The sequence below is a fragment of the Myotis nattereri genome, assembly GCF_964212035.1.
Source record: "Myotis nattereri genome assembly, chromosome: 1".
Lineage (NCBI taxonomy): Eukaryota > Metazoa > Chordata > Mammalia > Chiroptera > Vespertilionidae > Myotis > Myotis nattereri.
Genome location: NC_138075.1, coordinates 180,722,338 through 180,745,588, shown reverse-complemented (window position 1 = coordinate 180,745,588; position 23,251 = coordinate 180,722,338). Strand labels below are relative to the sequence as shown.

The following is a 23,251-nucleotide window of genomic DNA, read 5'->3' as shown; positions in this document are numbered from 1 at the left end:
TCTGGAACCTTCATCACATTGGCAAAGTCCCTTTGTCATGCAACATAACACATTCACAGGGCCCAGGGATTAAGAGGTGGACATTGTAGAAGGGAGCTATTATTCTGCCTACCACCAGGGCTAGGAGTGTGGTGGCCTCAGGGAGTGATCACATTCCTCTTTGGGCAACAGGAAGGAAAGGACAGAGCAGACCACAAAGGGAAGCTCTGGGTGAGGAGAGAGGAGCCCCTTCAGTGCAGAAGGAGGCCCTGGCTCCTGCTGCTCCTTCCTTTCTCTCCTGTCGCCTCCTCTTCTCAAATTAGAGAACTCCCATCTATGAGTGAGATCTCCGAGGACTAATATTAAGAACAACTCAGAACTACTGTGGAAACAGTATGGCTGTTCCTTAAAAAAATTAAGAATAGAACGACCATATGATCTAGAAGTTCCATTTCTGGATAAATAGCCAAAAGAACTAAAAGCAGGGTCTCAAAGAGATACCTGCACTCCCATGTTCATAGCAGCATTATTCACAAGAGCCAAAGGTGGAAGCAACTCAAATGTCTGTGGACAGACAAATGGACAAACAAAATTTGGTCTGTATATACAATGAAATATTATTCAGTTTCAAAAAGGAGGGAAATTCTGACACATGCTACAACACAGATGAACCTGAGGACATTATTCTAAGTGAAATAAGCCAGTAATAAAAGGATAAAATACTATATGGTTCCATTTATATAAGGTATCTAAGTAGTCAAATGTGTGGAGATAGGATAGAATTGCTAGGGGTTGGGAGGGAAAAAAGAGGAGTCATTGTCTTATGGGTAGAGTTTCTGGTTTCACACACTGAACAGTTTCACCTCTACCGAACTGTGCACTTCAAAAGGGTTAATGTGGTCAATTTTATGTTGTTTTTATCACAATAAAAAACACAACCTTCTGATTTGTGTACATAGTCTTATCACTAAGTTACATCTGTTCTCATGTTCCCTCTTATACACAAAAGCACATAAACACACAAACACAAATGAGCAATCCAGTCAGTGTGTGTCTACAAACTGTAGAAGGGTTTGGGCTACCAGTGTATGGTGAGCTCACTGGCATCATCTGATCAAGAGAGAAGACTTCAGGTGCAATTTCAGTCTTTACGGTTGAAGAGGAAAGAATGGTTGGTTTGCTAGGCCTGGATATTCCCGCTAGGGGTGTTGCAACCTCCCATTGTTTCCGATGAGTAAACAGTCTGTGTTGCAGTAGTTTCCTGTTTGGAAATGGTCACGCACTCTGTTCAGGCTTGTGTTCTACTACTTAACTCTGATGAGAGGACTTGATGGCTTAGTACTTTATACTCTCTGATGCCTTGTCCCTTGGTCCCTTGTCATACATATATTGCCTTTAGGTTCATAGCAAGCACTCAGGCAACCCACAATCAAAATGTCATGGAACATGACTTTTTTATTAAGAGATGTAGTGGTATTTTTTTTTTTTTTTACGTGCACCTTCTACAATGCCGGCTTTCTCATGCAAATAGTCTGAGCTCCTTCCTCCTTGGTCAATTCCTAACTTACTTTTGCAGAATAATGAATGTAATTACTCTTTGTTTGAACTCTCACATTAGTATTTTTATTATGGAACTAAAATACTTCTAAATTAACTCAGAATCATTGTAATCATCATGAACCTTTGTAACATCCTAACTGGTGATAGATTCTTCCTTCCCCATTTCAGACTCTAATTTGCAAAATGAGGACGGAGAACCTGGAGACTCTAGACCCAAGGGATAAAAGCAGCTTCACACAAAAATAACTTCCCATAAATATGATGCCTACCCACTTCGTTTTGAAAGAGTACATCTAAGGAGTAGTTAAACAATTAAAGCAGCAAGTACCTGGTGTAATGAGCTCTGAGAGCAGGGTGCCGACAGTAAAGCTGCAGTCCCAGCTCTCCTTTCCATGACTGTCTAGTTGGCTAAAAGGCAGACTCCTGAATAGAAAGTTGAGCAAAATACCTACTCTCTCACTGTCAGTCTCCTCATCTGTAAATGAGTGTAGTAATAGTACCCACATTACCTGGTGTTTGTGAGCATTAAATCAGTTATGGAAAATGTATTAACAGTGCCTGGCATGTGCTGAGCACTCAGTAAATATTATAATCATTATCATTTCAATATATTAATTTCTTTCTAAAAACATAACCCTTGCTAATTAATATCCTTGCAACTGTATCAGGAAAGGAGAGTCTGCCTGTTTCCTGGGCCTGAATTTTTTCCAAATCAACAGTATTCCTCCCTCCCCATTGGAATGCTTTCTCTGAGCTACCTGAAACAGGTGGATTTTCCCCAGGAGAATCTTTCTGACCACTCCTGTTTTCAATATTTTCATATATATATATATATATATATATATATATATATATATATCCTTTTTTAAGACTTATTTTTTTAGAGCAATTTTAGGTTTCCAACAATATTGAGAGGAAGGTACAGAGATTTTCCATATCTCCCCAGCCCCACACATGCACAGCCTCCCCCAATATCAATATTGCCCACCAGCGTGGTACATTTCTTAGAATTGATGAACCTACCTTGACACATCATTCTCACCCATAGTCCATAGTTCAGTTCCCTGCTGGTGTTGTATAGCTAAGACATACAATGCCCCGTTCCCGCTGCAGGTGGGTGTGCTGCAGCACGATTCTCACATTTCCAGGATCACTGTCAGCCTCCACAGGTTTAAAGGCTCAGCCCTCACTTCAGACATCAGCTACAAGTCTTAGAGCCACCTGCATTTCTGACCAATTAGCTATAAATTTGGGGATCTCCAAGACCCCCTCAGGTGGGGTAATTCACTAGAACAACTTACAGAGCTCACTGAAAGTGCTATCCTCACAGTTACAGTTTTATTACTAAGGCTACACACAGGGTAAGGCCTGGAAGGGTCCTGGATGCGAGCTCTGCGCACCCTCCCCGTGGAGTCCCGGTGTGAACCCTCCTGCACATCAGTGTGCTCACAGCTAGGAAGCTCCTGCAGGCATCAGTGTCCAGGGTTTTCACCCGGGTTTCGAGACAGGTGTGATTGAACTCAACCTCCAAGTGCCAGCCCTCTAATTAAGCCTTGACTGGTGTGTTTAGTGGCCAGCCTGGATGCTAAAGCTATTTAGGGGCCCACAATGAGTCACCTCATTAGCATAATAAAGACACTTTTATCACTCAGGAATCTCCAGGGGTTTTTGAACCTCTGTACCTGGAACCCAGGACAAAGACTAGATGTGTTCTTCATTATACCGCACGTATATAACACACATCAGGGTCTACAGTTTCCAAAACATCATATTTCTTTATGCTTTTTACTAAAAGTATATCAACATGGGCACTGGTTATCTTATGCTGATCAGAAGCTCTGACTGGAAGTTATATCTTTTATAGTAAGTAACAGGAAAAGGAGTTAATGTTTTGTAATAAATGCAGACAGAGCGGCAGGCAGAATCATTCAAAGCATGGGGTCCATGGAGAAGAAATAACAAAAGGGATTCCTGATGGTGGAAAAGTTGAGGAAGGTGTATCTAAAGCAGAAGGAAGAGCTGACCCAGGATAATGTATTCATGGTGGGCATTAGAGAGCACAGCTACCCTCCCTGACCCAACCCTTTCTTTCCTGGGAATAAGATCGGTACCGTTTGACACCTGAGGACACATGTTCCCATAGCTGCTGTGTAACCCAGAGGAATGACACCAGTGGTATGGCTCCCAGGACAGAAGCAATGCCCTCATATGAGAGAGGATTGTGGGAAGGTAATGCCTTTCAAACTTTGACCCATGGATGACACCAGCCCGGGGCATTGGGCTGCTGTTGGTCCTGGGTACAAGGAGCCTGTGAGAGCCTTGTCCAGTTTCACATTTCTTGCTTTGGTGGGGACATCCCTTTAGACCTTAATTTCCTGGTGTATTTGCTCTTCCTGACCATGCAGATTTAATACGTGTGGAGAGAACACCTGTGTGACACCCATGTGGACGCACTGTATTTCTCCTCTGGCCTCCTTCCTGTCTCCACATCTCAGGGCTGGAACACCTGACTTTCTGTTTTAATTGAAATAGACTTTTTGCATCTCAAGCAGAGCAGCGTGTACCAGCGATTTTCTGGTGTGCGGCAAGAATTTTTCAAACATGCAGTGCCTGACCACTTAGTCTAGGGCACTGACCACTTTCACATAAAAAATGTCACATAAAAAAATGACAGCAGCCAACACAATTGCCGTCTTGTGTGAATAAAACAAATGTATACCTATATTTTTGCCAGATTATATTATTTTTTTTTTGTACGCTGCAGAATTTTAGTAATTAGTTTATGTGTGACATGAAATAAAAAAGGTTGAAAATCGCTGGTATATACTCATGAAGTATTCTTCAACAAAATCGCGACTTCCTGTCTGGTGTGTTTTAAACCATGTTCCCTGAAGCTTCTTTAGATAAATATTGGCACTCAGACAGTTACACAAATGGCTCTCTGCAGGAAGTTAATGAAAAACAGGTTAGACCTGGATTTCGAATCAAAACATGAGAGCTTTGTTTCAGGACAAAGCCTGGAGAGAATCCCATGTAAGCTCAGTGAGAGGAGAGAGGCTTCCTGGAAATGAATGGAATTAACGTTAAAGAACTGTTCTTTGCCACTCTCAACCACCAAGCTCAACCACCAAGGTGGGAGGGTCTGTCTTTCATATCTATATCTATATATCTATATATCTATATATATATATATATATATATATATATATATATATATATATATATATATATAAAGCCAGCAACCGGAATGCTGGAGCTTCTGGTCGCTATGACGTCCACTGTGGCAGGCCAACCGCCCGATCAGGGGTAGGCTGGCCAGCCAACCTCCCGAGGCCCCTCCTCTTGGCCGACCTCACCCTTGATTGGCCCCTCCCCGTGCTCCACCCCCATCCCCCCCCCCACCCCCTCTGGCTGCCCAGTCCCAAGCCCCTATTGGTGTGGGCCGTCTGGAATTCATGCAGCGGGCTTCTAGTTTAATCATAATAAGAAGTATAATTTGCCAATCTAATGAGTAGCCTTTGAAGAAGCCTGGTAAATCAGAGGCAAAGAGGAAAAGAAAAGGTTTTACAATGAGGGCAAGGAATATGAAGGGGAAAAGGTGTGATTTGATTCTCTTGAAAGTTATTTATTGGTAGATGCAAAGGAGTTAGAAAAATATTTTAGAGTTCTGAACAATAAGAGTAATACAGAAGTCTCATATGAATTAAAAGAATAAGTTACAATGTTACCATCATAACTAGCTAGTTAATATTAATAATAGGAAAGGAGCAAAGGGGAGGCCAGACATAAGCATGATCATTACGGTAGCTTCACCAGAAAGCTGCACCTTCACGCTCCCCAGGAAACCACCAGTCCATTCCCTGCAAATCACTGGGGAAAGGGATCCAAAAAAGGGAGAAATGGATGCATGTGCAGTGGAGTCAGGGTGACGTCGGGAAGGTGCTTGCTTGTCAGTCTAACCTGGCAACAAAGATCCTTGGCTAGGAGGTGGACCCTAGCACAAGTCCATGAAAATGCGGGAATACATAATCCCCAGGCAAAGAAATTCTCTTGCTCTTGTCCCTCTGGTTTTGCTCCTGCTTCCTGTACTCACCCATGCTCCTTCCACAGCCATGTGGCCCATGGCCATGCGGACCCCACACACAATGGACTACAGCTGGGAACACCAGCTAAGCTAGCCAGGGGCTGGACTGGACTGCACAAATGTGGAGCGGAGGCTCTGGGCAGTGGCTTTGATCCTAGCTCTGCTGAAGACAAGATGAGACTTTTCCCATGGCGGGACAGAGGGAGATGGGACTTTGAAATCTCAGGGGTTTAATTCCACAGAAATAAAGCTTCCCATGATACCTCATCCCCCCCTTGGGGTCTTCAGGAAATTCTTTTCCCTGTGGCACCTCAAGAAGCCCACTTCCACCAGCAATAGGTGGGGACACAAAGAGCACCCGACAACAAAAAGAACAAAAATTCTTAAAGTCTGCTCCTTCCTCTCTTATCATATCTTTGCACCTTTCATTTTCAACTCTCTGTGTTTAATGCAGTGATGGTGAACCTTTTGAGCTCGGCGTGTCAGCATTTTGAAAAACCCTAACTTAACTCTGGTGCCGTGTCACATATAGAAATTTTTTTGATATTTGCAACCATAGTAAAACAAAGACTTATATTTTTGATATTTATTTTATATATTTAAATGCCATTTAACAAAGAAAAATCAACCAAAAAAATGAGTTTGCGTGTCACTTCTGACACGCGTGTCATGGGTTCACCATCACTGGTTTAATGAAATACCTCCCATAGGTTCTGGGGGCATGTTGACCTGAGAGTGGTGACAGGACTGAGAAAAGGCAGAAGATGCATTTGTTAGATGTTTGACATGCCACGTGCAGCTTTGAAAAGTCTGTATAGCATTTGAGAATTATCAAAGAAAGCAAGATCCAGAATAAGAAAGCACTTTTATTCACTTATTCATTTAACAGATATCCATTAAACATCTTCTATGTGCCAGCTGCTGTTTTAGGCTCTGGGGATACAGCAGAGAAAGAGAAATAAAATTTAAAAAGCATAGAGCTTGCATGCCCCTGATTTTATTATGGAAGACAAATAATAAACAAGAGGTAAATGTGTAATATATAAAGTCCGTTTTAAGCACTCTGGAGAAAAGCAGAGGTAGATCATAAGAGTGATGGGAGTGTTTTTTTCTGCTCAGGTATGTGTTCAAAACAGAAGTCTGGAGTGGAGATATAAATGTGGGGGGCATCCGTAGACAGAAGGGATAGGGGTGGAAATAACCCACAGCAGGATAAGAGGGAAAGAAAAGAGAAAGAGACTTTTCATTTTAGAAGAACCGATTTTATAAAGGTCAGGCAAAGGGGACAATAAATGGAAGCTGGGGTGGTAGAAAACCCTCGGAAAGAGGCCCAGGTGCCAAAGAAAGGCAGAGGTCCAGCTGATTAAGCATGAGTGACACATGCCTCAGAGGGGCTGGGGGTTCTTATTATAATCTGGGCTTCATGGAGAACACAACACCAGTTGCTTGTTTGTCCCTGTCTTCCTAACCCAGTCACAGGTATCTATCTGCTCCAGCCCAGCACTCGCCTCTGTTGTTCCCTTCCAACCCTCCTGCTCTGGTGAAATCAGAAAAGGAGAGTGGGCAGGTGTGGATATTTTCCCCGTTGAGTGAGTGCAAGGTGAAATGCAAACATCTCAGGCCTCTCGGGCACATTGCCAACATAACGAAGCTGTGGTGTCAGCCTTGCTTCTCTCAGGCATTCCTGAGGCTGCCAGCCTCTGCTTCCCAGGCCCCGCCTCTCTTTGCGGCTTTGGGAGGAGAGCGTGCCTGCAGTGGGTGGTGATGGGGAGCCCTGTTAGCTGTGGCCCCTGCCAGCCTATTTGAAGATAAGGCCCCTGGTTTTGCCCTTCGGGACCTTCTGGTTACCAGTCCTTTTCTCTGACCTCTGACCTGCTGTATTCATTTCCTTGGGCTTTCGTAACAAAGTGCCACAAATGGGATGGGTTTTAATGTATTGTCTCAAGTTCTGGAGGCTAAAAGTCTGAAATCATGATGGTAGGGCCATGCTCCCTCTGAAACCTGTAGCGGAGTCCTTCATCGACTCTTCCTGGCTTCTGGTTTACAGGCAATCTTGGTGTTCCTGGTACAACTCCAGTCTATGCCTTCATTCCCTCATCATCACATCACATTCTCCCTGTCTCTATCTGTCTTCACATGGCTATCTTCTGAGGACGCCTTATATTAGATTAGGGGCACACCCTACTCCAGTAGAACCTCATCTTAACAAATCATATCAGCAATGACCTGATATCCAGATAGGCCCACATTCTGAGTACTGTCAGGCCTTCAATAGTATCTTTTGGGGAGGCACACAATGCAGCCCATAACACCTGCCCCACGTGCCCATGTTTCATTTCAGGGCCTCTCATAACTTTCTTTGGTTTTAAAAATCACCTTTTACTTGAAAAATTGAAAGAGAAGGCTTACATTTTCTCATCAGAGTCCAAGTTGTGATTGTTCTTTTAGTCTACTCCATTTTTCCTTTCATCATAAACCTCCGTGACAGACTGTTTTGACACTGAGCAGAGAATGATCATTCCTCCCTGGCTCCTCGAGCGTTCCTGAGTCCTAGAGTTTTCCGTGAGGCATTGGTTTAAAGCTTAGCTTTTGGGTATGACCTGTGCAGGCTCTATGAAGAGAGGAGTGACTCGGCTGTGCCTCCCCTTCGAAACGTACCTGCAGCAACCGCTCTTCTTGCTCTGGAGCATTTGGCTGTAAACATGTTTCTTGTCAACAGAATGGGCACCTTGTGATTTTCACTTTCACTCATTCTTCTAAATGCTAACATCTAACTTCTTGCAAACCCAGTGCACTTTGCATGAAGAAACAGGCCCGATTGCCTTTCATGAGGCAAGAACAGACTGGCCTCTCCTAGGGGTTGTAACAGACAAATCCCCAGGCCCAGCTTGGCCACATCAATGGCTTCAACGCCTCTTGTCTGACCTCCAAAGGACAGTTTTAGAAGATCAGGGAAAATTATATTGACATGAAGAAGATGGTTCAAATAAGATGCAGCCCAGCCCAGTTATTAGCAACATAGATTAAAGAGACTGATCACTTGCTGGCTGTGAACTTGGGCAAGTTACTTAAGCATCAGTTTCATTCTCCTCTGTGAAGAGACGTTATTATATCTGCCTTATAAGTTTGTTGTGAGGATTGAATGGAGCTCATGCTGGACACATGGTTAGCACAGTACTTGGCTCATAGTAGGTAGCAGCAATTCTTACTGATGTAAAGAGCTCTGGTTATTTCCCCTTTATTTACACATTGCTTGCTTTACTTCCTTTTCCAACTAGTTTCAGGTTCGTTTTTCCTTTTGGGGCATCTGAAGGTCAAGTTTGAGAAAAGGAAAGCAACTATGTTTAAAGGATGTGGATGGAAATCTGATTAAACATGAGGTTTCTTTTTTAAAAAAAGGAAGACTTTCACAAGTTTTCATGCAATGTCCTACTAGAGCACTGACACTTTGTTTGGGTAGTAGAATTAGTGGAAATAAACTAAGTCAGATATTGGTTAGTAATTTAAATGTCAGGCAATTAAGCCCGCAATGAAGCAGGCAAGGCAAATAGTTTTGTTTGGCTGCAAAGTCGCCAACATTCCTGAAACAATGAGCTCATCATCAAAGTCTTCCACACCATAAAAAAATCTGGAACTTGTTTGCTCACTTTTGCTTTGGTTTCCTGGGTAGCCAAGACTAAATAGAGCAGTGGTTTTTAAACTATAGAATCCATTAGAATCCTCTGTAGGGCTTTGTAAAAAACAAAAAACACAAATCCTGAGTCTTAGCCCCAGAACTGTCCATTTCTAAGACTGGGATGGGGCAGTGGGCCTGATAGTTTGCATTGCTATTAAGTTCCCGGCTACTTACTGATCCAGGAACCACACTCTGAGAACCGCTCTGTAGACTCCTGTGAGGCACCGTGATGTGGTGTGGAGCACAAGGAGGTGGGTTCAAATTCGGAGGGCTGTCCTTAGTAGCAGATTGAATGTCTTCCATTTTGAAATGGAAATAATAAAATCCCCTTGTTAAGACCATTGTAAGAGTTAAATAAGTTGTCCATAAATCACTTTGCTCACTGCCTAGCATGTATTAGTTTAAAGGATTCTAGTTCTTTTACTGTGAGATTTTTTTCATAATTCATGTAAATATTTCTGAATGTTCTGGGCAACCAAGTCCATCAGATAAACAAGCCTGCTATTTAAATAACTGAAGCAGTTTGAAATCATTAAGATTCTACTTCAGAATGCCTGTGGCATTTTTTTCAGTCTGAAGTATGTGTGTGGTGTTGTTTGGGTTTTTGTTTTGTTTTTTTCTTTTACTTAAATGAGTGGTTCCTTCCCACTTAATTCTTACTGAGTATCAACAGATTGGGAATTTCTCTCTTCTCTAATTTTGCACATTGGAATTTCAGCATGCTTTGATGCGTAGGTGGTACAGGGCAGTGGAAAGGTCACGGCTAGACTGGAAACCCTGAGTTTTCGTAATTCATGAAATAATTAAAATCGGACTCCTATTTTGTCTTTTTGTATTCAGAAAAAACCGTGTTTATCTGCATGGCACAGAATCGCCTGAGGAGCTTCTTGAATGTGTAATGTCTACCTTAACACCTCACTTCTAAGGAATAGGATTCAGTGTGTCTATGACAGGGCCTGGTTGGATGCATTTTAAAGAATCACTCCACGTGATTCAGAGGCCAGATTTCAAGAAAGGCTAGGAATGGGCTGTAATGGTCATGACCGCATTCAAATTCAGGTGCTGCTGCTTAACTAGTTGTGTGGATTTGAGCAAATTCTCCACCTTCTTAAATTCTGGTGTCTTGTATGTGAAATGCGTCACTTTTACGCATTCATCAGGACTGTGATGCCGGTTATAGTTAATGTATATAAAGTGCCTGGTACAGTGCTGTGCATGAGGCACCCAATTGCTGCAATATGGTGGTGGTTCTTCTAAAATGCCACACATGGAGGTGGGCACATAGATAAATACAAAGTTCATAGGAGGATAGAATTGAAATGAAGCCATTTGGCTCTGGGAATCCATAATATATTTAAGCCCCAGAAAAAGAGAATTCTCCCATGATTATTTTGACATGACTGGCTTCTTACAGTGCCTTTAGATCAGGCACATTCACATCTAGTTTCTGATTCGTTAGAATTACTTTTTTAGAATCAAAACTCTTTATTTTGGATACTGTAAGGTTAAGTGATATTTGATTGTATTGAAACAAATTATTCAATCTAATATATTAAGTTACTATCAATTTTTACTGTGCCAGAACATTAATTTTTCCATCACTTTAATGTGACAAGATAATGTCTTTTCATTAAATATTAAACACTTCAGGAGAGCCTAGATAATGACATAGTAACACAGAGTAACAGAGCTACTATTATTCATTAACAGGATAGGAAAATCAGTTTAGGAGAAAACATTATTACTGTAAAGATAGGTTTTTATTCAAAAAGTTAGAAAATACCATAAAGTGCATGTTCACTTGGATTTTTCTCAATGTCTTAATGGCTCTTCTACCATCTCTTGAACAGTTTTAAGGTATTTTATTCTTTCTACAGGATGGCCTTTCCCAGCTTACTGACATGGTTCTAATTTGTGTTTAAAATTGGTATCATGGCAGTTTTCATTTCCATGCTATTCCTGAAGATCTATGTCAGTGGAACATTCTGAAGAGAATTTATCAGCCATGATTTCACATCCATTAAACAAAGCTTACCAACAGGCAGTCCTAATGGGGTTTTCATTTATGGATCCGTTAGTGCAGCGTTCCCCAGACAATGGTCAATATTAATTAAAACAATTGAAGTCTGCAAACCTCAATTACTTCTGTGTGAGATGCAGTGGAAAGCTTTGAATTATCCAAGAGGATGTAGGAAATTTCCACTTTTTCTTTGCTGTGATGCGGATGCCACTTTAAAACAAATATTATTCAGAGTTCCAGGGTTAATACTATTTATATTTCTAATTTGTTACACAAGAGGGGAAAAGGAGAGGCCTCATAATCCACGTGGCAGCTATCATGTTGGATAGCCCAGCTATCATTCCTGAAGGGAGAGGAAGGTGTGCAAATTCTGGGTTTGTTATTTTTACAATAGTGGATGGGAAAATGCATATGTAATATAAACAAAAGTGTCATTTTGAATTGGTGGGACTTTCAAATATTTCCTTCTAGGTGGGACACCGTGGGACAGTGCGTGATTATCCAGGCTTTAGCCCATCAGTGGATGCTGAAGCGATTCGAAAGGCAATCCGAGGAATTGGTGAGTGGTGCTTTATAAGTCCTCTCTTCATGTTGAAGCAAATTAGATTATATTTTACAGTCCAAAAGTGAAATGGTTCAGTTTGCCCACGTTGGCTTACTCAGAGAAATTGTAAGATACTTAAAATTGTGAAATAATTAGGAAAAGTAAAGGGAACCCAGTTTTATTAAATCTTAAAATTTGCCCTATTTATTTACCATCAATGCTACCAGCAATAGTAATTATCATCATCATTATAAATTATTACAAATACAGCCCCTGCCAATCCTCATTCCCATCTCATTCCCTAGAGATAAACACTATCTTAAATTAGAGTTCATTCCCATGAAAGTTGTAATTTTGTAACTACATATATATGTACATCATATTGTTTTGCGTGGTCTCAAACAGTATAAATTGAAATCATACTGCATAAATTCTTCTGTAACTTTTTACCCCTTAACATTATGTTTTTGAGATTTATCCATGTTGATATGTTTAGCTCTAGTTCATTAATTTTAACTGCATAGCAGTCTATTAGATGACTATATTGTAAGATGACAATATTAGTGGAATATTTAAGTTGCCTATAATTCTTTTCTATTACAATATAAAAATATCACATTAAATATTCCTGCTTATGTCTCATGTGCACAGTTGCTAACATTTCTCTAGAATAAAACAATTGAATTTCTAAGTTGAAGGTGTTTATCTTCAAATTAAAATTATTGCCAAACTGCTCACTGAAATGATTATATAAAACAGCATTCCTAGCAGGAATACATGAGATTTCCTCTTGCTCCATATTCTTATCAATACTTGCTAAGGTCATACTATTCCATATTTCCAATTGAGTGAGACTAAAATGGTATCTCATTTGGCCCTGGCTGAGTAGCTCAGTTGGTTAGAGCATCATCCCGACATGCCAAGATTCTGGGTTCTATCTCCAGTAAGGGCACATACAAGAATCAACCAATGAATGCATAAATAAATGGAACAACAAATCTATCTCTCTCTCTCTCTCTCTCTCTCTCTCTCTCTCTCTCTCTCTCTCATTAAAAAGTAAAAGAATTTAAAATTGCATCTCATTCTGAATGTGTGTTTGTTTCCTCTCTTCTCCACATTCCCATGACCAAATAATCATTTCTGGATTATTTGCTTCTTCTTCCATGATTGACTTCTTCATATCTTTTATCCATTTTTTAGTTGGATTGTCTTCTTCATGATTGGCAGGTTATAAATTCTGGATATTAAACTTTTTAAAAAATTACAGGCCATGAAAAGATCTTCTTCCGGTTTGTGGTTTTCTTCTAACATTGGTTATAGTAAATTTTATTGCAAGTTTATGGGTCTGAAATGGTGGAGAGAGGGATATACATGTTTTCTAGTCAGAGATTTGGATCCAGGTTCCCGCTACACCAATGATCAAGATTGTTGCTCCCTGGAGAAATCAGAATTCTCTCATAGGAAACAGATCCATGGTGTATGTCAGCCTCTCATGACATTAAATCAGTTCCCTCTGGCAGTAACTATGATCCTTCTGTATAGTCATATTCTAAAGCAGGCTTCGTAAAGCATCTGAGCTAGATCCTAATGACCTAAATAAAGGAGTGTAACCTTCATCCTGAAGGTTGCAGAGAGCATTATGATTTCAAGCAAGAGATTAATATGATCAGATGCATGTTTAGGCAGTAACATACAGTATGAATTATAAGGGGGTCAAATTAGGAGGCTGTTGAAGTTTCTGGGTAATATATGATGAGCACACAGTGATAGAGAAGAGGACAAATTCAAGAGATGCAGAGGATTGCTACAATGTAGGGAGGAAAGAGGAGAAAGGAGTATAGAATGACTCCCAGGATTTTTGATTGGATGACTACATCATAGTGTGTCATTGATGAGGGAACAGAATGAAAAAAAAGTTAGAAAGGAAGTAGAATGAATTCAATGTGGGGCATGCTGATACTTACGCATTTGGAAGTGTCTAGTCATGCACCAACACAGAAGCCATTACAGGCCCAAGTTAATAGTCAGGCTCACAGGACACAACTAGGCTTGACTCTAAGTCTGTGTTGTCTTAACTGTATAGGAAACTACAAGACCGCAGATACAGTGGGGCAGCATCTTTCAATGGGGGACTTAGTAGCTAACCAAGTACAGTTCCTTTTATCCCATCAGTGATGTAGCGTGTGTACCATTGATTGTCAAGATTGTGCATACCCAAGTTGTGTGTGGGTCATTTTAACACAGAGAAGTTGAGTCTAGCATTCCAATAATTCTTTTATACCATCCTGGTCATGCAGACCCAATGCATGCAGGCCAGCTCATAGCTCCCCAACCGAGGTGTATTCCTCTACTGCTAAGGAGGCTAACCTGACTTACATTATCTTGATACTATAATGGTTAAGAAACTAGTGATCATGAGGTCTTTCTTGGGCAGGCCAGCATCAGCCCTGGCCAGATGTTATTCCTCACTCGGGTGGCTAAGTAAATAGGTGTGGAATGCCTGAGAGGGGTATGGACCAGGAGAGAGACATGTTTTGGAGTCAGAAATTTGGGTTCAAATTCCTGTTCCCCACTTAAAAGCCGCATGACTCTGGCAAGGGAGGTCAGTTTTCTAAGTGTTAGTGTCGTCATCTTTAGGGCAGTTTAGTCACACCTATTCCCAGGGCCCCTGTGAATATCAAATATGACAGTAATTACTAGTAAAAGGTGTCTCGCACATGGTGGGTTCTCAATAAATTTCAGTTTCTCTTTTTAGAGGGAAGGAGATTTTGATGTCAAGTATGGAGATAAGAAAGAGAAAAGATACAGGATAGTAACTGAACCTCATACGGAAAAAACACCTGGTCCAAAAGCAGTATGTTCCTGTGCTGCTCCCTCTGTCAGAGAAATATTTAGGCAGTGATTGTTTTCTTCCCCAAAAACTATACAAATAAAGTTAATTGCTTTTTCAAAAAGTCAGGCAAACAAAGAAATAAAGATTTCAACCTGGAAATTAAAAATAAAATGCCATCCTTACTGGTGTGGCTCATTTGGTTGAGTGTCATCCCATGCACCAAGAGTTTACCAGTTCAATCCCCAGTCAGGGCACATGCCTGGGTTTAGGGTTAGTTAGGGTTAGAGTTTCAGGCTCTATCCCCAGTAAGGCGCATGCAAGAGGCAGCTGTTTCTCTCTCTTCCCCTATTCCTTCCTGTCTCTCTCTAAAATCAATAAAAACATCTTCTAGCATACCCGGTTTTGCTCAGTGGTTAGAGCATCAGCTTGTGAACTGAAGGGTATTAGGTTTGACTCCAGTCAAGGGCATGTATCTGGGTTGCAAGTTCGACCCCTGCCCCTGTTGGGGCGTGTGCAGGAAGCAACCAATGGATGTGTCTTTCTCACATTGATGCTTCTCTCTCTGTCTCTTCACTCCCTTCCACTCTCTCTCTCAAAAATAAAAGGAAAAAATATCCTTCGGTGAGAATTAACAACAACAAAAAAATATTCTAAAACAAATAATAATAAAAATTAAAATGCCTTCCTGTCTGCATTTGTTTCAGACCATCAATCATTTTCTTTTGTTCATGACAGGTAGTAAGCATCTTTGGATTGGTAGTAAGTAACATTATTTTCATTTCATTTAGGAACTGATGAGAAAACGCTTATCAGCATTCTGACTGAGAGGTCGAATGCACAGCGGCAGCTGATTGTTAAGGAATATCAAGCAGCATATGAAAAGGTACAATTGATTAACATGGGCAGAAAAGAGTTAGTCACTAGTGGACCAGGGATGTTCCCATGGATTATGCCCACAGATCTTTTGTTTGAAGCCAAGTATAACAGAAAGTACCCAGTTTCCAGTTAACAACCTGGATTTTGAGTCCTGGTTTTGCCCTTAACTGGCTGAATAGCCTTGGGCATGTTATTTGATCTTTCTGGGTCTTAATTTCTTTACCTGTTGAATAAGCAAGTTGCCTTAGATGGTTGGCTCCATACCAGTAATGATTTTACTCTCCAGGGAATATTTGGCAATGTCTCCAGACACTTTGGTTATCACAGCTGGTGTGGGAGAGAGGGATGTTTCTGGCACCTGGTGGGTACAAGTCAGGGATGCTGCTAAACATCCTACAATGCACAAGCAAGGCCCCCTCCCCCAACAAAGAATTATCTGACCAATTATCTGATAAATCCTGTCTAAGATGAGCTTTAATTTCTCTTTTAACTGTAACATGTGTATGTAATTACAGGTTTAATTCATTCAGCAAATGAAAATTTACTAAGTATAAGAAACTGTATTAAGAACTATACAAGAACATTTGTGTGTCTTTTTCTTCACATGCTTTATTTGTTCAATAATAAACTACTCTGTGTCAGAACTGTGGTACTTCGCTGAGTCAGAAGATGTCCTAGACATTGGAGATTCACTGGTATAAAAAGCAGATCCTTTCTTCTTTCATAGAACTACTATTCAATTAGAAAAATAATAAATAAGTAAATAAAATAAATTCAGATATTGGTAAGTGCTATGAAAGAATTAAAATAGGATGATTGGTAGAGAATGACTGGTGAATGGTTCCTTTAGATCGGGTGGTGAAGAGACAGCGGTGAGGGGGGTTGTTACCTTACTCTCAACTAAGACTAAATGCCAAGGCTTTTGCTCCACTTGATGTGGAGAGAAGAGCATTTCAGACAGAAGATACAAATGCAAAAACCCTGAGGCAAATCCAGGTGGGGACATTTAAGGAACAGAAAAAGTTCCAATATGGCAGCAATATGGAAAGTCAAAGGTATGGGTGTAAGAGGAAGCAGAAGGAAGAGATGAGGTTAGAGAGAGTTTTAGAACATTCGTGTTTTCATCTATATTGTTACATATGTTCATCTTTCACTAGGTGACTTAGAGAAAGAAAAAGGAAGAGTATGTCACACTTACCATTTTTTTTTTAGAAACTGAAAGATGACCTGAAGAGTGATCTCTCTGGCCACTTTGAGCATCTCATGGTGGCCCTCGTGACTCCTCCGGCAGTGTTTGATACGAAGCAGCTGAAGAAATCCATGAAGGTATGAGCCCTACACGAGTCATTTCTGCCCAGGATTTGACTATGTCATCAAAAATGGTGACTTTCTTCCCATGCACACCTGAGATATGGGTGTAAATCTGATAGATTTGGGTGTCATTTTGTATCTGTACTCTCCAATTAGTAGAACAACCCTGAAGTGGGAAGCAGTTGTAGAACCTTGAACCCAGGTGATCCTGGGCTGAAAGGATATTGTCATTCTAATTTATTTGTTTTTGACCTGAAGACTCAAATTCTCTATTTTATTGCCATTCAAAATGAATGGCACCATCATCAACCCCACTGGTTAGGCCAAAGACCTAGTATTATCTTTGATCACTTGCTTTCCCTCATCCTTCAGAGCTCCCAAATCTATCTGGAGGCCTATTAGATCTACTCCAAGATTTATAAAAAATGATAGCATATTTCTCAAAATCCATTGCTAATATTCTAGTTCACCACCATCATCTTTTGACTGGACCATACCAATGACCTCCTAATTGGTCCCTTTGCCTCCATTTTTACACATCTCAAGTTTATTCACACAGAATAGCCAAAATTACTTTTATAAAGTTATTTCTAGAATCGATTATATTATTCAGCTGCATAAATTGCCAATGAATTTGAATACTTAAAATTTAAACTCCTTTCTATGACCTTCATCCTCCAGCACAGTCTGGCTCCTATCTATCTCTGTGTCTTTTTAAAATTCTATCTGTTATCAGTCAGGGTTCCCCAGAGAGGCAGAACCAGTAGGCAGGAGATATATATTAAGAGATGTATTGCAAGACTTGGTTACATGGTTATGGAGCTAGCTAGGCAAATCTAAAATCTGAAGGGCAGGCTTAAACTCTTAGCACCACCTCAAGCTGCTGCCCACAGGTAGAATTTTTTCTCCAGAGAAGCCTCAGGTCTGCTCATACACCCTTTTAACCGACAAAATTAGTCCGATATATATTAAGAGATGTATTGCAAGACTTGGTTACATGGTTATGGAGCTAGCTAGGCAAATCTAAAATCTGAAGGGCAGGCTTAAACTCTTAGCACCACCTCAAGCTGCTGCCCACAGGTAGAATTTTTTCTCCAGAGAAGCCTCAGGTCTGCTCATACACCCTTTTAACCGACAAAATTAGTCCCACATAAAATATCTAAGATAATCTCCCTTAAAGTCAACTGATAATGGACTTCAGTTATATCTACAAAACACCTTTAGAGCAAACCTAATTAGTGTTTGGTTAAATAACTGAGGAATGTAGCCTGGCCAAGTTAAAATGTAAAACCATCACGCCCTCTCCTGACCATCCCAGTTCAACAAAGATCCAGTTTCAGTCCAGCCATATGTCTTCATCCAAGCTAAAAAAGAGTAAGGGAAAAAGAAAGGTTCATCCCGGATCCTTGGGGACTATCAGAAAATGTACAGGGAACTTCACATATATTCCGTTAATGAGAGTTTAGTTAGATGGATAAACCTAGCTCTAAGGGAAGCTGAGACACATAGTATGTATTTACTTGGGTAGTTATGTGCTAAGTAAAAAAATTAGGCATTCTTTTACTAAGCATGGAAGGTAAAAGATATACTGGGTCTACTCAATTTTGTTGTGAACCTAAAACTGCTCTAAAAATTCGTGTATTTAAAATTTTTAAATTAATAATTTTTAAAGGCAAGATATGGGGGCAAGTAGGAATCTTCCATTGAGGGACAAGAATTCAGCCTCTGTTCATATGTTGCATTGGTGTTGTTTTTTTTAAAAAAAAATATTTTTATTGATTTCAGAGAGGAAAGGAGAGGGAGAGATAGATAGAAACATCAATGATGAGAGAGAATCATTGATTGGCTGCCCCTCTCCCTACGCAACCTGGGCATGTACCCTTACCTGGAATCAAACCGTGACCTCCTGGTTCATAGGTTGACATTCAACCATAGAGCCACACCAGCCAGGCCATTGGTCTTATTTTATCAAGTCCCAGTGTAAGTGGCTTCTTTTGAGTCACAGTGTGATTCAGTACAGACCAAGCCTCAGGAGTAACTAATCCCTAGACCACGTGGGCCCATTATACATTACTGAGGCTTTAAAATCTCCCTGAATCGCCCTGACCGGTTTGGCTCAGTGGATAGAGTGTCGGCCTGCAGACTGAAAGGTCCCAGGTTTGATTCCGGTCAAGGGCATGTACCTTGGTTGCAGGCACATCCCCAGTAGCAGGTGTGCAGGAGGCAGCTGATCGATGTTTCTCTCTCATCGATGTTTCTAACTCTCTATCCCTCTCACTTCCTCTCTGTAAAAAATCAATAAAATATATTTTAAAAAATAATAATAAATAAATAAATAAATAAATAATAAATAAATAAATAAATAAATAAATAAATAAATAAATAAAATCTCCCTGAATGAAGAGGGTGATACATGCTGACCAACCTAGTACATTAGTGTAGGGATGAACTCATTCAAACGAATTGCAGAGCCCTTCCTAAATATAATGGTGTGTTTGAATGCTCACTTCTGATCTCGAATGACGTAGGCTTTTCCCTTTCTACAATTTCTTCCTAGAATTATTCAATTGATTTTTAATTAGAGTATGAAATTTTGGGGGAAATTTGATGTCAGTTAACTCCACATGATTTATATTATTTAAGACTAAAATATGGAATATTAGAAAACTGCTTTAGATCCATAAAGACCCTTATGTTGACTTATTCAAAACTGTTCTTTTCATTCATATAAAACAAGATATTAAGACTGAAATGCATGAATTTAAGTTTTTTAAGTGCTCTAAAAACAGATTCCCTTTTTAGGGCGCTGGGACAGATGAAGATGCATTGATTGAAATCTTAACCACCAGGACAAGCAGGCAGATGAAGGAGATCTCTCAAGCCTACTACACAGGTCATCTTCTCTGCTTACTTTTACCACCATCCACATGTATATGAGCCAGTGTTTGCCTTTCCCAGAAACCCACCAATCTCTTCTGCACAAGGCTTTTGAGAAGGCAAGACTTCAAAAAGAGTCTCCATTCTAAAATGGGCTAATGTCTGTGGGATTTTCAGAGAAAAAATGAATATGATTGAGCTAGAAACTGCTCCATAACGATGGCATTAATACTTTGCCTTTTGCTGTCAGTGGTCACCGCTTAATTGAATCAACTAATTTCATCCGTGTAAGAGCTCAGATCATTGTACGTTAACATTATGTGTTAAAAGCCACTTAGATCAGCCTCATGGCTTTTGGTGGGAAATTAGATGAACCATTTAGAGAATGTGTCCAGCAATTAGCTGAAGTCCTAATAGCCTGTCAGCTATATAAAAATTAACAAGTCCCTGCTCTGCAATTCTGACACTGACTACCCAGGGTTAGCGTGACTTCACAAGTTAGAGCACAGGCCCAAGCAGGCTACCCTAACTTCAGAAATGAGCTACCCATGCAGGTGTTCCCAGGCCACATGCACTTCTAACCAAATGGCTACAAATTGAGGGGTTCTCACTCTTCCCTCGGGTGTAGTAGCTCACTAGAATGACTGATAGAACTCAAGAAAGTGCTCTGCGCGTAATTAGAGGTTTACTATAAAGAATACAAGTCAGTACTGGTCAAATGAAGAGATGCGTAGGGAGAGGCCTGAGTGGGTCCCGAATGCACAGCTTCCGTGTCCTCAGGATGCACGACCCTCCCAGCACATCGATGTATAATTACCAACCAGGGAAGCTCACTCGGGCTTGGATTCCACGGTCTTTATTGGGGTTTCATTACATGGGCATGATCGATTGGACCACTGGCCACATGATTAAACTCATCTTCAGTGCTCCTCCCCCAAGAGGTCAGGCCGATCTCATGTGGCTCAGAACCTAAATTCTCAAATCTTTCTGGTGTGGCCAGACCCTGATCACTCGGATCCTGAATCATCTTGTCAGCAAATACTCAGGTGTGGTTCATGGGACCTGCCAGGAATAACAAAGACATTTCTATTATTTAGTAATTTCCAAGGGCTTAGAGGTGAGTTACCAGGAACCAGGGACAAATACCAGCCCAGTTCTGTATCATACAGCAGCCTCTGTAAACCTCACCAAGAACAGCAAGGGAGCCATGGTTTCTGAGTTTGTGTGTCAGGAAGCCTCTGCAGTGGGAGGGGTCTCCATCAGGGCTGTACTGTCCCCCTGGTCGGGGTTAGAGAGGCCACTTTGAGAAGTTCCCGTTAGAAGGTCAACACCTCAGTGATAGGTCAGTGACTGTTTCATTGCTGATGTGTTAATCAGGGTCTAGTGAGAAAAACAGAAATAGCAGTCGGTATTTTAACAGAGAATTTGATGTAGAGAATTGTTTGAACACCTTTGGGAGGACTGAAAAGTGAAAAAGGGCACAGAGGTATAACTCCCGGGCTGGGACGCCAGAGGAAAGAGGTTGGGGTTTTCAGATACTAGAAGCTCGGAGGAGAGGCACTGTCTTGCAGGTGTTGATGCCTCAGGGGCTGGGAGGAGAGGCTTAAGGAGCTGGAGTCCAGACTCCGTGAAAGGTTCCATCTGGCCGGAGCTGGACCCCCAGGGGGGGTGCTAAGCGACTTGTCCTAGTAGTCTGGACAGCTGCTGCTGTCAGGGACAAAGCCCTTCACGGGGTTGCCATTGACCTGAATAGCAAGCAAATAGCATGTTCTTCTTTCCTCCTCCTGCCTTCCAGTCTCCCTCCAGTGCTCCCCTCCGCCTCCGAATTGGTGGAACCTAACGGGTGTTCGGGGTGGGTACAAAAGAGAAATGTAATTTGTAGAGTCCCAAACCCAGCTCCACAAAGCAGGGTACAGAAAGGTAAATTTGGAGTAGATGAGGTAATTGCTAAGTGGGCACAGTGGGTACATTGTAAGTGTCTAAAAAAATTGGTTCCATTAGTTCAACATATAATTTGGTTCCATTAATTTATTTACGTATGAAAAATCATCAGAGCCAGGTCCTGCTGCTTCCTGGTGTTTCTTAGAAAAGTCACTGCTCCGTGAGGTGACCTGCCACAGGGCGGCCCCCTGGAGCCCAGCACTTACGGACAAACAGCCCTGGATGTAGGCTCTGTGGAGGCGGGCTTTTTGTCTGTTTCGTTCACTGCTGTGGCTCCCGTGCTCAGAACAGCAGAAGGCAAATTCAAATATTTATTGAATGAATATCCTCAAGATCCAGATTGGGATCTTAAGAACCAAGTGCCATATCTAGCATTTAGGGCTGTTGTTTTGTAAACATGGCAAGCGATAATAGTTCCGAGTCACCAGATGCCGTGATATCTGGGTGAGCTGAGCTCTCTAAGGCCAAAAGAAATGGAATTGCATGTAGGTCACTGGTGAGTAGGGATTAATGATACACAAAACGTAAAGAAAGGAAATAGTCTCAGTTAGGCACAGCCAAGCTTTACAGAGACCCGGCACCAGCAGCCCTGCTCCAGGGACTCGGCTACCTTGTCACTCCCTCAGCATCAGGCATGCATGGCGCCCGCGCTGATGTTCTCATTACAGCCACTCCTTCTCCTCCCTCTCTGCCTCTGCTGCTTTTGACACTGCCCAGTAACTCCTCTCCCCTGGCCATGCAGTGTCTGTCTACTCAAAGCTTGTATTTGCCCTTGGTTTCTGGTTATTCTTGGCCTCTGTTTTGTGCCTTATTTCTGGGAGTCTTTTCGCTCTTTTGCTACTCTACTGCCTCTGTCTCCTTTTTCTGTATAGCTCACTCCCTGAGGGAACACATTCAATGGGCTCAGGAAGGCACTGGCTAGTAGAGAGCATTATTTCGGACAACGCTCTCCCACCCAGTCACCTCTTGGGTTGCTGGCCACCTAGAGTCAGATGCCAACCCTGTTGCAGTCAGCTGCAGCAAGAGCAGTGGTGCTGTGTCATGCGAAATGGTGACCCAGGCATGAGCAATCCATTAAAGGGGGCTGTCTGCTTGGCCCTCATAAAGGAACTAGGCGTTGTATTTCATATTCTTATTTCTTGAAAACTATCTGGGGTCAAGGGAGGTGTGGGGAGGCTACATAAAATGACGATAAGGCCTCATCTAGAAGATTCTAAAATGTAAAATACTTCCTCAAATTCTAACACGTGAGAGCTTTATTCTTTGGCTTGATATTTTTAAATAATTATTTTTTTCTAATTAAAGTGAAGAATAGACATAATGATACCATGACTATTAGGTAAAAGGGTGCCTACCTAATGTTATTATTACTTAGATAATTTATAGTGAATTTTGCTTATTTGAATTGCTCTAGAAAAAATATAGATTTCATAAAAACAGACTAAAACATGCTGGAAGAGTTTCGATCTCTACACAGTTCTTGCTACAAGATAACCTCATATCACTTTCTATAATTGTCTTTTATTGATTTAAAAGGACAAGCATTCATA

At 41.2% G+C, this 23,251-nt stretch overlaps 1 protein-coding gene across 6 annotated transcripts in view; it reads left to right on the top strand.

The window, feature by feature from the left end:
* Window positions 1–23,251, top strand: part of ANXA3 (annexin A3) — a 50,397-nt gene that overhangs the window by 5,657 nt on the left and 21,489 nt on the right. For all 6 annotated transcript variants that reach the window (XR_013995998.1, XM_081091545.1, XM_081091546.1 and 3 more), the window contains 4 exons: window positions 11,791–11,878; window positions 15,485–15,579; window positions 16,785–16,898; window positions 19,686–19,776. Coding sequence is in view for 5 of the 6 variants with exons in the window: in XM_081091545.1 (XP_080947671.1) it covers window positions 11,791–11,878; window positions 15,485–15,579; window positions 16,785–16,898; window positions 19,686–19,776 (388 nt within the window). In the remaining variant the exon portion in view is untranslated. The remainder of the gene's footprint in view (window positions 1–11,790; window positions 11,879–15,484; window positions 15,580–16,784; window positions 16,899–19,685; window positions 19,777–23,251) is intronic.